General features: G+C 43.7%; 1 protein-coding gene across 2 annotated transcripts in view; it reads left to right on the forward strand.

Moving 5' to 3' along the window:
- The window catches only part of LOC117451436 (protein kinase C beta type-like), a 114524-nt gene that overhangs the window by 87943 nt on the left and 9273 nt on the right, over positions 1-17308 (forward strand). Inside the window, exons 14-17 of one of the 2 annotated variants that reach the window (XM_034089731.2) lie at positions 99-179; positions 600-707; positions 5712-5852; positions 13182-15319. In XM_034089731.2, coding sequence (XP_033945622.1) covers positions 99-179; positions 600-707; positions 5712-5852; positions 13182-13358 — 507 coding nt within the window. In that variant the 3' untranslated portion in view covers positions 13359-15319. Of the gene's footprint in view, positions 1-98; positions 180-599; positions 708-5711; positions 5853-13181; positions 15320-17308 lie in introns of those variants that run through there. The other variant, XM_034089732.2, reaches the window with a different exon arrangement.

Below are 17308 nucleotides of genomic sequence, written 5' to 3' on the forward strand. Positions count from 1 at the left end.
GAAATGCTCACTCTTCTGTTAAGGGCTCATTCATGCACTCTGCTTTTGCTATAGATTTAATTGATACATTTTCCTGAACAAAGTGTTTTATATTTCAGATCATAGCCTATCAACCTTATGGAAAGTCTGTGGACTGGTGGGCCTTTGGAGTTTTGCTCTATGAGATGCTAGCTGGACAGGTCAGTCTGTGTGTGTGTTCGATGTGTGTCGTATACAAAGTTTTATAAATAGAAACTTTGTGCGATAAAACTCCTCCTTATACAGCATGTATTCATGACTGAATGTGACAAAAAACAAACACTCGTGATCTTAGCCTTTAAAATGTGACATTGTGGTAATGAGAGGTTAGCTATTAAATTAAACCCCTTGATGAGTTTTCCTCTCATGGCATTAATAATTGTTAGCGTAGATGTGACATTTCCAAATCCTGGATATCTCATTTGGAGTGCACATTGTGAATGTGCCAGTACTACAGTACTTAGTGGTGTTTGATTCTGAGGAGAAAAAGGTTTAATGATTCAATTTAAATGTCCTCCATTTGTCCTGTCCACTCCTGTTCCTTTTCCTCCTCTCCTTATTTCCTCTCCTCTCCTCTTCAGCCTCCATTTGACGGTGAAGATGAGGATGAGTTATTTCAGTCCATTATGGAGCATCACGTCTCCTATCCCAAGTCAATGTCCAAAGAGGCTGTCGCTATCTGTAAAGGGGTGAGTACACACACACACACACACACACACACACACACACACACACACACACACACACACACACACACACACACTCGGTCTCATGAGCTCAACCTTGCTCCCTTCTCACAAAACCTGCCTTCTTTTTGGCATTGCTCCATCTCTTTGTGACACACACACACACACACACACACACAGGAATAGAGTTGGTAGGGTATTACATTTGTCAGAGGAAAGGAAGCAGGACCCAGAAGAAGGAGGTGAACGTGGGAAGGAGGAAGAGAAGGACATCACAATTATCAGCATAATTAAAACCATTGTGGGGAACATTTATTTGGAGTGAAACAACATTGTCCGCTCTCGTTATCTGACTTGCTTCCATCTCTACCTCCCTCTCTCTTACTCTCTCGCCCCTTTCTCTCTCTCCCTGTCTGTTATAATGCTCTCCTCTCGCGTCCTTCTCTCTCCGCAGTGTTCATTGTTAAGCCGCTGTTTTGCTCTTTTCATTGTACATCCCCTCTATCTCTCACACACACAGACAAGCACACACACATATTCTCTGTCTCTCTCACACACACACACACACACACACACACACACACACACACACACACACACACAGAAATGCGCTAATAGGCAAAGCCTGTGCTGTGTGCTCAGTTGACTGTGGCAACTTCTGTTCAAAAATATTGGCCAATACCAAATTATACCCTGACACTTCCCTACTGGAAGTGTGTGTGTGTGTGTGTGTGTGTGTGTGTGTGTGTGTGTGTGTGTGTGTGTGTGTGTGTGTGTGTGTGTGTGTGTGTGTGTGTGTGTGTGTGTGGGTGTGTGTGTGTGTAGGTGTGTGTGTGTGTGTGTGTGTGTGTGTGTGTGTGTGTGTGTGTGTGTGTGTGTGTGTGTGTGTGTGTGTGTGTGTGTGTGTGTGTGTGTGTGTGTGTGTGTGTGTGTGTGTGTGTGAACTGTACATGTGTGTGTGTGTGTGTGTGTGTGTGTGTGTGTGTGTGTGTGTGTGTGTGTGTGTGTGTGTGTGTGAACTGTACATGAGTGTGTGTGTCCATGCTGTACTGTATGTTTATGTGTCCATGTGTGTGTGTCTACACTGCATGTGTGTGTCCATGTGTGTGTGCCTGCCTCTATAAATACAATTCATAAACTACTCAAATTAACATTGAAATCCTCTTGACCTTACAAACGACAAACAATACAAACTCGTTTTTTTTTATTTGCACAACAGTTAAAGAGTTAAACAACAAATATTTAACTTATTATTAGTATTGACCGTTAGAATGTGTGTATTGCCAAGTATGTTGTGGATTCAAAAGTGTAGAAGTCTAGGAAAGAAGCCCTGGTTCTTTGGTTCTGAATGACTGACACAACACATGTTCAGATCATTTCCGTAGATGTTTTAGTTGACTCCCTTTCAGCTTGATGTAACATCATCTTTTCGTCAATTAAATCTGTTTAATGCCCATTTCCTTTATTATACCAATGCCCACACACTGAACGGTACTAAGGTCATGTCCTGTTTGCAGCAGGCTTGTGATTTGTGTGTGTGTGTGTTGAACACATGTGTGGAAAGGGAGTGATCGGAGACATTTCCACTCCCCTGCTTCAGCCCTGACCAGCATCCATATTTCATAGCCAGCAATGTGCCACACCACACAGACGCGAACAAGAACACTCTCTCACTCACACACACACACACACACACACACACACACACACACACACACACACACACACACACACACACACACACACACACACACAGGCTTAAGCTGCCACTGCAGTATATTCTGGAGTGTTAGGATCATGATGTGTTCAACCACATGATTCTACAACAAAGAGTAATTGTGCAAGTGCGTTTTAACAAACCTAAAGGCGCACAGCTTTTTGTTATCCAATGCAGTTCCCTATTGTGTTCTGCAATGCATTTAGCGTGGCTCAGATGTGTAAATGGTGTAATCACCAGCATGACGTCATTCAGGTGAGAATGCAGTGCATCGATTATCCAGAGGAAGGGGATGTTTAGTGTTTTCCTTAAAGAAGAAATGTGTTGCCACCTTTGCCGTGCAAGTCAGCGAAGAACCGTGTAGTTGCAACACACCACATACAAGCAAAAAAAGATTGCACACATGTTTGTTAGATTACCGTGCCATGCGCATAATGTAAACTATGACGAGACTTTTTATCAATGAGAGAGCATGATGATGACGACAAGAAGGCTATGACTTCATAAAACAACAACTGTCACTATATAATTATTCAATGATTTTGGTGTTTAAAGCTGAGACTGAAATGTAGATTAATTAACACACGAATAATAATAAAACTACCGTACTTTTCGGACTATAAGCCACGACTTTTCCCCCCATTTATTTTGTACAGCTAACGGCCACTAGGGAACCTCCTAAATCTATGGATTTGACAGGTAAAATTAACCACCTTTAACTCTATGGGCTCTATGACCGGTCCGCGCCCGCCTCCTTTAAGCGGCGGGCTCCAGCAGGAAAAGCTGGAGGCCGGAAAAGAGAGACAGGTAGCGCGCCAAAGTAAAAGTGGAACCGAGAGACAGAACGAGAGCAAGACAGACGGACACTTTAGCTGCTGCGGCTTATATGCAGGTGCGCTTTATAGTCCGAAAAGTACGGTATTAAATTCTCTCTTTCTTCCTTTTGTTCCATGTGCCCGCGCTGTTTAACCCGTTAAACCTCAAATTAAGCGCTGCTGGTACATATATGCTGTTCTACAATACCTTTAAGTATTTAATCAACTTAAAGTAATGCAATGATATTAATCAAAACAACACTTTTTTGTACCAAACTTCCTGCACTGCATGAGCACAAACTACTTCACTAACTTTGTGCAAGTGGAGTCTCAAATGTAAAAAATAACGTAAAACATTGTTATGTCTTGACACACTAGTTATTTTAAAATGATGAAAATAGCATTGAAATAATGACATTGTTTGATCCCGTCAGCTTGCATATATATTAAAACAAATACCATGTTTGTCTAGGAACGAGGTAGGCCCAGTTTTACCAGAGGGCGAATACAGACCGTTACCATTGAGTGACCAGAGGAAGACAGTCATGCTGTGTGTCATTACTTCCTGCAATCAGTGACCCGTTTCGGTCCGGCTGCTTTGTGGTCCACTGAATGTGCCTTCTCCTAATTGAATGCACGCAGTGAGGATCCACCAAGACTCCCTTCAGAGGAGATTAGCTGCAGTCACCTGATTTGTTGACAGACTTAAAATAAGAGATGACGTACGAGCCAAAATGTCTTACTGTGTCTTCTTGACATGATGATGAATTGTGGCTTTCTGTTATATATTCAGTAAATTGAATTATTTCTGCTTCGGTTTACGTTAATGATTTATTTGTATATTTTGTTATGAGAGGCCAATATGGAGCCTTTTTCTACAATGTACCTACACAAGGGCACACATGCAGAGCTCCAGTGCGCCAGGTAGAACGTTTACATGCAATGTTTTCACTGCACTTCTTGTCAGTAAATAAGCCTTTTTATTGAACCTTTTTGGGGGTTTTTGGGGCTGTTGTAACAAAATATTTCAAATGTCCTCTAGCAGCACACGTGTGGTTTTAAGTGTGCCCACAACACGGAGTCACCTTGAAACTTGTGCACATTACAGAGAGAGAGAGAGACGTTGTTATTCCAAACAAACACTTACATTTCTTTTATATAAATGACTCTTTACTCAATTGTTGACTTTCTGCATGTGTGTGTGTGTGTGTGTGTGTGTGTGTGTGTGTGTGTGTGTGTGTGTGTGTGTGTGTGTGTGTGTGTGTGTGTGTGTGTGTGTGTGTGTGTGTGTGTGTGTGTGTGTGTGTGTGTGTGTGTGTGTGTGTGTGTGTGTGTGTGTGTGTGTGTGTGTGTGTGTGTGTGTGTGTGTGTGTGTGTGTGTGTGTGTGTGTGTGTGTGTGTGTGTGTGTGTGTGTGTGTGTGTGTGTGTGTGTGTGTGTGTGTGTGTGTGTGTGTGTGTGTGTGTGCAGTGTAAGGTTGACTGACCCGTGGAAAATGTTATTTTAGTTCTAATGTAATGAGTTATGACTGCTGCTCCTGAGGGAGGCACACCCACCTACACACACACACACACACACACACACACTCATTCTGACGACAGTCGCCTTGATGCTGCTCTTAAGCTTTTGTGTGGACACACACAGTAAACGGTCCTTAATTGTGCCTCTGGAAAACTTCTGCGTTAAAAGAAAAACAAAATGCATTCTGCAGGCGGTGGTTCGTAGGCTTATATCTGGTGTTTTAGAAACGGCGTTTAAGATGATAGATAGTGGAACTGAAAGCTGGTTAAAAGGAGGGCGAGACCAAAATAAAGGGGTGACGTTTATTTAGAAACAGAGATGAATGAAAGGAGGAATCATAGACGAAAACGCTGACGAAAAGAGACAGGAATAAATTAGATGAAACTTTAATGATGCCAGAGGGAAGGTTTGGGGCTTCGCAGCGGCACACTGGTGAGCGTGGATCCGATGCAGATCCCTCTCTAGTTTACAACAATGCATATGATTTAGCTCTGACAAGTCAAAACATCATTCATCTTTAAATGTAGCATTTAGCCTTCTATTAGTTATTCATTTTTTTAATAATAATTAACGTTATACTTCTGTGATATTCCTGCAAGCTTTTCCTCTAGTGTGTTTTATAGGTTTTCTTCTTTTAAATAAAGCACTGAACATTAAAGCATGTAAACATTACACAGTAGAGGCACACAATACAAATGCAAACCTTCAAATACACACAATAGGGCCCTTTAACATTTAGTATGACCAAATACTTTTAACTTCTAAATCAGGATGGAGAAAGCGAAGCAAAGCTTGACTAAAAAATGGGGTTAGGACGACATAATAAAACCTAACAAGGACATTTTAAACAGACCAAATAACAAAACAGCTGACAAAGTGAACACATAACATTTGCAGAGAGAGAGAGAGAGAGTGAAGAGAGACTGATGGCAATTCTTCTCTTCTGTCTGTCCAGCTGATGACGAAGCACCCAGCGAAGCGGCTGGGCTGTGCACCCGAGGGCGAGAGGGACATCCGGGAGCACAGCTTCTTCCGCTACATGGACTGGGAGAAACTGGAGAACAAGGAAGTTCAGCCGCCGTTCAAACCTAAAGCCGTAAGTCCAACCCCACTGAACCCAACTCCACCGCAAACAATGACATCTCGTCTCTTGAGTCGAGCCCAGGGCTAACTATCCCCGAACAGCAGAGACCAGGTGTTTCACCTCCTGGTAAAGACGTCATGTTCTCTTTTGTTCTTCGATGCTCACCTGATTTCTCTGTGTTAATTTACTCATCTTTTCACTTTCAATGTTTCTGTCTCTTTCCTCTCCTCTGTATGGGACAATGCACATAGGTAAGTCTGGAAATGATGATGATGATGGTGATGATGGTGAAGGATGTGTGGTAATAGGGGCACAGATTAAGTTTATTGTGATGAGAATGAGAAAAGTGCCGTGATGAACGTTTGGATGAGAAGGACACTGAAAAAGGAGAAGGCGTTGAAAAGAGTGTCCACATTGCACTTTTTGCTGAGCGCCAGCATATTGTTCAATTGACTCCAATGAGAACAGAGTTGCCGCCTCCAGAAAGAGCGCACTGACCAGTGTCCTTTCTATTTGTGCAGCTGCTCCAAGTTCCAAGTCAGAAAAGTGCTGGTGACGTCACTTTAGAAATGGCATGAAAAGCTTGTTTTGAGCCGTGTCGGTTTGACGAACGCTTTCATATCAAAGACCGAAAGCCAGTTTGGCCGGGTGGACCCCGGATGTTCTGCCAGTGTGTGACTTTATCGTCTTCCTTCCTCGCTATATGGCCGTCGGACTGAGCAGAGACAAGCTCATTCACACAAAGTGTCGGAGCAAGAATCTTCCAGTTGATGCTGAGAGTGAAAAAAACAATATCTTTGCACAAACACATGATTAAATCCATGCTCGTCTCTCAGCGCACCGACAGCACCTTTCTGCCAGAAAGGTGGTCATGGGCCCTTAATGTTGAATAGCACACTAATGAAGATAACGCTACTGACAGCAGAACTGACTGATTTTCTGATTTTGGAGACCAGTTCTGACTTTTCATTTGTCTAATTGGTTTTAGAGGTTGAGCTAAATCGCTCCTCTGATTTCTATATGTTGGTGCAATCCCTGGAAAAGCTTGTGTTGGGGTTGACTGAGTTTAGAGAACCAAGAGGGAATAAGTGGACGTCCGCACAGCGACCTGAAACAACTTCTGCTACGAGCCTTATTCTTCCACTAGAAAATTATTTTGATCATAACTAGAGTCAGAATGATGTCATCTTCTACTAAACCTCACACACACACACACACACACACACACACACACACACACACACACACACACACACACACACACACACACACACAGCCTTAGGCCTCACTTCTGCTGAAGACTTTTTTCAAGTTGAGCTTTTTATGCAGCTGTCTCGGCCCGCTGGGGTTAGTGTGTGTACTGTGTGTACTGTGTCTGTGCTAGCCAACTGGGGTCGTGTGTGTGTGTGTGTGTGTGTGTGTGTGTGTGTGTGTGTGTGTGTGTGTGTGTGTGTGTGTGTGTGTGTGTGTGTGTGTGTGTGTGTGTGTGTGTGTGTGTGTGTGTGTGTGTGTGTGTGTGTGTGTGTGTGTGTGTGTGTGTGTGTGTGTGTGTGTGTGTGTGTGTGTGTGTGTGTGTGTGTGTGTGTGTGTGTGTGTGTGTGTGTGTGTGTGTGTGTGTGTGTGTGTGTGTGTGTGTGTGTGTGTGAAGATGGATGGTAATGCTGCCAATGTGTGTGTTAGGTCACCATTGGTACCAGGCTGGGTTCTTTAACACTGAGGTGTGTTTCCGCAGAGTCCTCTGATGTGACTGCCAACATATGTTGTCTGATCTCTTCTTCTCTGCTTCTGAATCGGCCTCTTCTCTCCCGTTTGATCTCGTCTTTCTAACATCTTTTGTCTTTCACCTCTCCGTGCTGTCGCTTGCGATCTCTCACTCTTTCTTCTTCCTTTCGGAGAACAAACAATGGTTCAGATTTCTGTGAAGATCCGTTGTGTTTTCCCTGCATAAAAGTTTGGAGTTCAGTGTAACATCTGAAGGTGGTTCTTTGATCTGTTCTGGGGATGAATGTGTGTGTTTTGAGGCTCACAATATCTCTGACAAAAACAAAGTGTGTTTGTGAGCTGGTAATTGTTTATGAAGGAGCTTTGATGCTGATTGACGTCCTTATCACTCGTTGAGGTCGCGCTTTATTCAGTTCCCTTACTGTATAAGATTCTTGCCTGCTTGTGGTTTCCCAATGCGAATGGGTCGTGTCTAGAAGGTAACCTAAGATTTGCAAAACTTTTAGAATACGGTTTAGGTTAGGCATTGACCTCAACAAGTTATAATGGTAGCTTTCGCAAAGTTTTGCAAATCTAGGGTCATTTCTAGAAACTAACTTGAATGCTTTTGAAGAATCTTGATCAGATGATCTCTCAAATGTGGCATCGAGTCACCAACTAGAGAACAAGATGGCTGACAAGTGTTTTATTAATTCGCCTCGCAGATACGAAATGTTTTTTTACGGCAATTGTCTTAAGTTATCATCGATCATCTGTCCGTCCATCGAGCAATCTTTAGTCAACCCATCCATCCTCCACTGCTCCATCCATCTGGTTCCACTGCTCCATGCATCTGGTTCCACGGCTCCATGCATCTGGTTCCACTGCTCCATGCATCTGGTTCCACTGCTCCATGCATCTGGTTCCACTGCTCCATGCATCTGGTTCCACTGCTCCATGCATCTGGTTCCACGGCTCCATGCATCTGGTTCCACTGCTCCATGCATCTGGTTCCACGGCTCCATGCATCTGGTTCCACGGCTGCCATGCATCTGGTTCCACGGCTCCATGCATCTGGTTCCACGGCTGCCATGCATCTGGTTCCACTGCTCCATGCATCTGGTTCCACTGCTCCATGCATCTGGTTCCACGGCTCCATGCATCTGGTTCCACGGCTGCCATGCATCTGGTTCCACGGCTCCATGCATCTGGTTCCACGGCGGCCATGCATCTGGTTCCACGGCGGCCATGCATCTGGTTCCACGGCTCCATGCATCTGGTTCCACGGCTCCATGCATCTGGTTCCACGGCGGCCATGCATCTGGTTCCACGGCGGCCATGCATCTGGTTCCACTGCTCCATGCATCTGGTTCCACTGCTCCATGCATCTGGTTCCACTGCTCCATGCATCTGGTTCCACGGCTGCCATGCATCTGGTTCCACTGCTCCATCCATCTGGTTCCACTGCTCCATGCATCTGGTTCCACTGCTCCATCCATCTGGTTCCACGGCTGCCATGCATCTGGTTCCACTGCTCCATGCATCTGGTTCCACTGCTCCATGCATCTGGTTCCACGGCTGCCATGCATCTGGTTCCACTGCTCCATGCATCTGGTTCCACGGCTCCATGCATCTGGTTCCACTGCTCCATGCATCTGGTTCCACTGCTCCATGCATCTGGTTCCACTGCTCCATGCATCTGGTTCCACTGCTCCATGCATCTGGTTCCACGGCTCCATGCATCTGGTTCCACGGCTGCCATGCATCTGGTTCCACGGCTCCATGCATCTGGTTCCACGGCTGCCATGCATCTGGTTCCACGGCTCCATGCATCTGGTTCCACTGCTCCATGCATCTGGTTCCACGGCTCCATGCATCTGGTTCCACGGCTGCCATGCATCTGGTTCCACGGCTCCATGCATCTGGTTCCACGGCGGCCATGCATCTGGTTCCACGGCGGCCATGCATCTGGTTCCACGGCTCCATGCATCTGGTTCCACGGCTCCATGCATCTGGTTCCACGGCGGCCATGCATCTGGTTCCACTGCTCCATGCATCTGGTTCCACGGCTCCATGCATCTGGTTCCACTGCTCCATGCATCTGGTTCCACTGCTCCATGCATCTGGTTCCACTGCTCCATGCATCTGGTTCCACGGCTGCCATGCATCTGGTTCCACTGCTCCATCCATCTGGTTCCACTGCTCCATGCATCTGGTTCCACTGCTCCATCCATCTGGTTCCACGGCTGCCATGCATCTGGTTCCACTGCTCCATGCATCTGGTTCCACGGCTCCATGCATCTGGTTCCACTGCTCCATGCATCTGGTTCCACTGCTCCATGCATCTGGTTCCACTGCTCCATGCATCTGGTTCCACGGCTCCATGCATCTGGTTCCACTGCTCCATGCATCTAGTTCCACTGCTGCCATGCATCTGGTTCCACTGCTCCATGCATCTGGTTCCACGGCTCCATGCATCTGGTTCCACGGCTGCCATGCATCTGGTTCCACTGCTCCATGCATCTGGTTCCACGGCTCCATGCATCTGGTTCCACGGCGGCCATGCATCTGGTTCCACTGCTCCATGCATCAACCCATCTGTCCGTACTCATTTGTATTTGTCCTCTATGTGTTTTCTCACGTTTGTTTCTGTTTATTTGCATGCTCCGGGGCTCAGTCTCAAATGAAACCTGTCCTGGAGTGCACTACTGTTAACTTCACCTAAACTTCGCATACATTAAAGTTAAACAGATTTTATTTTAAATCAAATTGTTTTTATCAAAATGTTACCAAAACAAATTAACCTAGAAAATCCTGGAGCAAAGACCTAAATATCCTGTTTGCAATATTAATAAAAGTGAATTGGCTAACTTTAAGTAATGTTTTGAGTAGAAAACTTCCTAGCTTCTTGGACGTAAATATCTGTTTATTTTGCCTTTCACATATTTTAATTACATTTTTTACAAATTATTTACTTTTACCCCTAACGCTTTATGTATATTTTCCTGATCATACTTTAATGCTTTTACTATAGAAACCATTGTCTGTACCGTACTGTTATTTGTAATGGAGTATTTTTACAGTGTTGTATTAGTACTTTGACTCAAGCAAAGAAGCTGAGAACTTCTTCCACCACAAAAACCAAAGCCCCTTCTCATCCCCGATGGAAAAAAAGTATTTAGACTTTCCCTAGAGAAGGATTTGGGAGATGCTTACCACATCAATTGAAATATATTGGCGAAGGTGTTGTGTCGTGAATTTATACTCATAAACTTCGTGACACTTATTTCATTTCCTACGAGGCAGATCGTTCCCATCTGCGTTGCCAAACAGGTGGAAACCGACGCAAGTAATTAGCTGCAAATACAATTTGACCCTGGTGTATTTCTCATTCCACATATTTCCCAAACTATAAACGGTGTGGGTTGATTCCATTTGGTTTTTGCAAGTTTTTGGAGATGTAATGAGTTTGTAGTTTTCCTCTGGGATATGTTGTCAGAGGACACTGAATTCTTGTTGTGTTAATTAAAGCTCCGCGCAGTGATGGAGATGTGAAGAAAAAAAGAATAGCTCGGCCTGAAGTCCCCATGAGGCAGACTGTCGGGAAAATATAGTTTTCAAGTTAATAACTTGTTTTATGTACTTAGACGGACGCACATCTCGCGGGTATATCGGCTCTTTCTGGATTCCCAGTGGTCAGAAAGAGGAAATGAAGAGCACTGAAATCAACAATGGCACTTTTTTCCAAATTGCTCCTTGAGAAAACAAATTCTACGTAATGTGAGTTGCACAATATATAACTCTTTGAGATGATTTCATTTTGCCTTTTGTTAGCTGTTACGTCCCCACTAAGGTCTAGGGGATCTGGAGACAATAACGTACAACCAATAATTATGAGAGAGTCAGAGTAAAGGTTGACAAAAGGTTTATTCCTTGTAACCTATCATATCATACAATTAAACAGAAACACTCTGTTGGTGAGGAGGAGGAAGAGTCAAAGGATTGTGCCAAACAAAAGAAACAAGCATAACAAAACCAGGCCTATCTCTACAACTATCCTTTGAAACCAAACTCAAACAAAAACCCTCACTAACTAACTACAAAGAATTTGACAAAACAATATACAGGGGTGGCAACAATCCGCTTACCTAGTGTGTCTAAACAATAGTTAGCTCGGTGGTGAGAGATGTACAGGGTACCCCAGACTTACCTAACTCCTCCACCTCTCAACACACATTAACAAAGTTTAGAGTATTCAAATAGCTTTAGTTGCTAAACACAGCCGTGTTCCTTCCTCAGCAACAGGCCCAGAGAGAGAGAGAGAAGACTTCCTGGGTGCCTCCTTTATGGTCGGCCCTGGTTGCTGATAGGCCAGCTGAGGGTGAGAGGATCCAATCAGCCATCAGACTCAGGTGCACAGGCAGATACCGATCAGCTGCTGATTAGCTGTGCAGAAGACATGGAGAAGAGAGAAACACAGGAGGGAAAGAAAACCACACATGTACAGCCTGCCTGGCACGTAACATTAGCCAAGAGTTTGATTTGGATAGTGAGAGTTGACCTTGTGTTTTAAATGCTTCAAACAACACTTTTAATCAATGGATAAGCAAAAACTCCCATAGAAACAAAAAACAATCAATTTTAATAACAAGGTCAATGTGAAGAAACCTCAGGGAAAGCAACCAAGGAGGATCCTTCTCCCGGGACAAACAGACATGCGATAGATGTTGGGTGTATAAATGAATAATAAATATACAACATAGGGGTCCGTTAGCTCAAAGGTTAGTACGCAGATTCAATTTCCGACTGCGGAAAACTTCAGGCAACGTCATCCCTTCCATTTCCCCCTTCAACACCATATCAGTAATAAAGGCAAAAAATACCTTAAATCCCAATGATAAAAACATCTTATAAAGAATATATCTTGAGTCAATTAAATACATTCTCAAATTCTGCGCAAATATCTGAATATATTCCTGGTTATTCCCAGTTGTATTTAGCATACTGGTTGTCTGATAGGGTTTATCGTATCTCAGCAGGTCTCCACAGCTGCAGCTAATAATTAACCCACAATTACAGCCTAGTCGTGTCATGGCTTTGAGCCGTATCCTGCAGGACTGGTTAGAAATTCCAATTAAATCCAAGTAAAAACGGAAATGCAATACAGAGTAATTTATTTGGGGGGGTTATTTACTTACAGCCATGGTGGGATGCCTTTTTTAATTAATTGCTAAACAGTTACAGCTCCATGCGTTAAACTGTCCAATGTAGTGCACTTCCACGGGACGCTTGAGACTTCAATGACCCCGTTTGGTTTGAAATTGGAGTTGAATATGTTACAAATATCTCCACAAAGGGAGTCATATGCCTGAGGTGCGCTTGATGTATTCTCCTGACAGTGTATCAGCTCTTAGCCAACACACATGGAGAGTTCAATCAAGCTCACCCCTAGTACTCGCACCTTTTTATGATATTTGAAACCATGTTCAAGTAATGTCATCTCACACCCTGGTTCAACCCACCATTCCCCTTCTTTTGTTTTCCTCCCCTTCCCCCTCCCACCCCACTGCATCCATTCCTCTCCATCCCCACTCCCCCCCCCCCCCTTGTACTCCATCCCCCCCCCACCCTCCTCAACAGTGTGGCCGGGATGCCGAGAACTTTGATCGGTTTTTCACGCGCCACCCGCCGGTGCTGACCCCTCCCGATGAGGAAGTGATTGAGAACCTGGACCAGGACGAGTTCCAGGGATTCTCCTTTATCAACCCCGAGTTCCCCGGAGCTGACGTTGCCTCACCTGCCGCCGAGCAGGCTTGACTTCAGCTCATGGACACATGCACACACACAAATAGATACACAATCATTTCCCCCAGTATCCAACCTGTATACCCTGGAAAACACACACACACACACACATATTTATCAACTTAAAAATCCTGGGAATGATGTGTGCTGTGACAGGAAGCAAGAAGCCAGGACTTAAACATACATAAAATACACAAAAATATGTTGACTTCATACCGCTGCAACCGGGACGATGTGTTGGCCTCTTCTGGAAATGGCCTTGATGCATTATCACTCTAGTGCAGTGTCACAACTATCATTACAACTGAGAAATGGAGATGCTTCGAAGTGGTCAAAATGTAATCTTTTGGCTAAATATGAACCGTTGACTTTCTCAAAGCTTAGTTTTTGAGAAACATTGATGTTTTACTCGGCTAAAGCTTGGTGATCAACTTGTGGCTCACAGTGTGGACAAAGGACACTCATTTACCAGGATCAGACTAAGGATTAGAAAATGAATGGTGCCCCTACAAATTGCCTAAAATTCGACATTTTACGTTGATAATTAAAAATTAGTCTTAAAATGTGTTTCTGCATTGTTAAAACTGCAGATAATCGAAACCTTATACAGATCATTCATGATACTCACAGCACACACACATACACACATGTAACATAGCTTCAGCATTTCATTTTATTACTTTTTTTTGTGGAAATTGTGATTTAACTTTTCTTTTACTCATTCCAGTTCAATCAGAGTTGGGCCTGTACTTCTGATGTGCTTATTATTCAATGTGTAATAATAACAGCGTATGTACATGTATCTTTATCTTAGCTAAAACTGGAATGCTTCACATACTTGTGCATGAGTTTCTATATCAAGAACAGCCCCGGACTTTGTCTCCCAGCAGCATTTTAACATCTTATCTCTGCACCATATTCAAAATGCATATTCAAGAAAGATATGTGGTGTATGGTTTTACCCAAAGCGGAAGATTTGTGCCAAAAAAGACCACATATATCGGATGTTCCATGTGTCCTCTTTGTTGTTGCATCACTGGGATCATGTTGGTAAAATGCTGTTGGGAAATGTAGTCCTATAGGCTTTGAGTCCGTCGAATAGATAATACTACTTTGTATACTCTCCTTTTCTGTTAACTAGTAGATAAGCAACGAAAGAGACTAGCAGATAGATTCTTTGTGTTTGTTCAAAAGCATGATTCAGATACCCGGGCGTTTGTTTACAGCAGTGTGTGCACATGAATGTTTCATATGTGTGTGAATGAGAACTGTGTATGGAAACGCACGGTAAAGCATTTTTGTACGTGTGTCAATGCATGCCTTGCCTGGCCTTGCGTCAACATTTGTATTTATGGTGAATATCCACTTGACTTCCAACCAGTGGCTCCACAAGTGGCCGAAGAGAAGAAGCACTTTTTGAACATTAAAGCATGTAAACATGTGTCAGTAGAGGCACAACATACAATTATGGACGTGAACAGGAGAATGATGTCCTCTTTAAAGCAAGCTGTGTACAAATGAGTTTGCATGTGTTTGAACACAGTTACGTCCAGTACTGCAAATTACACCTTCATAATTCCTGGAAAGCAGCACTTCAGTACTAGAGATGTTTTCGATGGCCTGGAAATCAAATTCAACCCAGATTCTGCTTTTTTCAAATGCAGGTTGAGTACGTGAAATCTCAAAACAGTAGGCCTGGAAAGGTGTCTGGTCTGCGTCAAAAATAAGGCCACTAGCTAGATTTCAAACAGCGGACCAACACCCATGCAGCTTGACCTCTGATCTAGTTATTTGGTGGAATAAGGCCTCACTGTGATTGGTGTTCTTCAAGTAGCGCTCTGCATGCACAATGTCCATCCTAACAGCAGCAGCAGCTAACGAGGACACAGGTTAAAGCTAGGCTGTGTGTGTGTGTGTGTGTGTGTGTGTGTGTGTGTGTGTGTGTGTGTGTGTGTGTGTGTGTGTGTGTGTGTGTGTGTGTGTGTGTGTGTGTGTGTGTGTGTGTGTGTGTGTGTGTGTGTGTGTGTGTGTGTGTGTGTGTGTGTGTGTGTGTGTGTGTGTGTGTGTGTGTGTGTGTGTGTGTGTGTGTGTGTGTGTGTGTGTGTGTGTGTGTGTGTGGTCTCTTGTTTTCCCTAGCTAGCAATAATCGTGTTGACAGGAAGGCAGAATCAGTAATGAACCAACCTTCAGAAGGCTCCGGTTAGGACTTTAATTAATTCACATGCAAAAGGCTGCGAGGTTATGAGGCTTATTGGTGGGTTTATTTACGCGGCCAGAGAGAAAGGCAGCTGAGACACTTCAGAGCAGCTAACATAGTGTGGAAGTGGCTGAAGTGCTTCCTCACATCGCACTCCTCGGGACATCAGGTGAGTTTTTTCTGCAGGTTTACTGTTGGTTATTATCAGTACTACTGGCATGACATTTTACAGTATCTACGATTACGCTGCAGTATCATGCAGTTAATTCACTTGAAAAAAACCAGTTATCTGTCATGCTAGCAGGAGTGGGAGTCTTTCCACATGTAGAGAATATCATGCAACATTGTTAATAAAAGACAATCTGTGGGCCAGATGATAAAGGGTTAGCAGAAAGCTGAGGGGGCTACGGCCCGGTTCCAGGTGGGAATGGCACTGCTTTTTGATGGCGTTCAGAGCTTTTTCTGTGGAATGATTTGACGTGATTGGGTTAACTGGGAAGTCACTGATTTAGGCACTAACATCTGGATAAAGTTGGTCGTGTCTGTTATCTTAGTCTTAAACTTTAACTGCTGATGAGTTCAGCACAGAAGAGCAGCTTTAGCATTTTCAAAGAGTCTGAAAGTGAATGTGTTTTTATGACTTCCATTATCTGCGTTTTACCTTCATTGGTATGTATTACAGTCAGTGTCTCCTGTATTATGACAACAAATACCTATATATATACTTAAACATAAGCATATAAAACTGTGTCAAATGTTGATATCTACACCATGTGGTCAGTATTGTAAAAGACGAGAGGAGAAGTTTTCTCTTTTTGCATCTACGACTCTTTACTGTGAAGTAAAATGGACTGCATGAAAATTGCTTTTTTTTGTTTATTAGTTAGGATTTATATACATTTAGCATATTAGGGTGATTCATGTTTTCTGTGTGCGCATTGCTTCAAGGTGGGATCAAAGCTACTGTTGCGTGCGCTATATGGGATAATAATACACCTCAAGAAAAAAAGAAAGAAATATGTTTCTCAAAATGCTTTCCATGTGCCAAAATTATTTTGTTTGTTTGTTTGTTAACCAACATAGACAGGCATACACAAAATAAAGGATTTAAAATATGTCTTAGAGGATGTTTGCTGTTGTTTTTGTGTTTAGATGATGTGAATTGGCTGTGGTGAATGAAGGAAAGGAGGTAAAGAGAAATTAGAAGAGGAGAGGAAGGTGAAACGACAGGAGAGAAGAAGAGGTAGTAAGAAGAGGCAGTGGAGACGAGGAAGCCAAGCGGAGCAGGCCACTACGACATGGCTGTGCATATTTCATGGCTGCCACTTATCATAAGAGCCCTGCCTTGATGGGGTAGCGTAGGTCTGATGACTTCAAGGAAATAACATGCAGAACACGGCCTACATACACACAGCCCTGCTGAGCCACTCCGCCTCGAAAGCTGTAGTCGCTGCTACTGTAGAACTAGCTGCACATTTACCTTTAAGAGGGATTGCTGGATATTGCACCATTTACTATCCGCAGTGTAATGTTTGCAAGTATTTACAGAAACTAACGATTGAAAACGGCGTCCACAACACACCAATCTTCCACAGGGAATGCTTCGGTCCGTGATCAAAGGACTGGGGAAAGCTAGTGAGGTTCACATTGATTGGAAATGAAAAATATGCCAGCGAGATTTAACTTTAATGAAAGTCGGCAAACGTGTTGAGATGACCTTTAAGTTCTTTACACTGGAGGATTGTAGAGGCATTTGTGACATCTG

The sequence above is a fragment of the Pseudochaenichthys georgianus genome, chromosome 8, assembly GCF_902827115.2.
Source record: "Pseudochaenichthys georgianus chromosome 8, fPseGeo1.2, whole genome shotgun sequence".
Classification (NCBI taxonomy): domain Eukaryota; kingdom Metazoa; phylum Chordata; class Actinopteri; order Perciformes; family Channichthyidae; genus Pseudochaenichthys; species Pseudochaenichthys georgianus.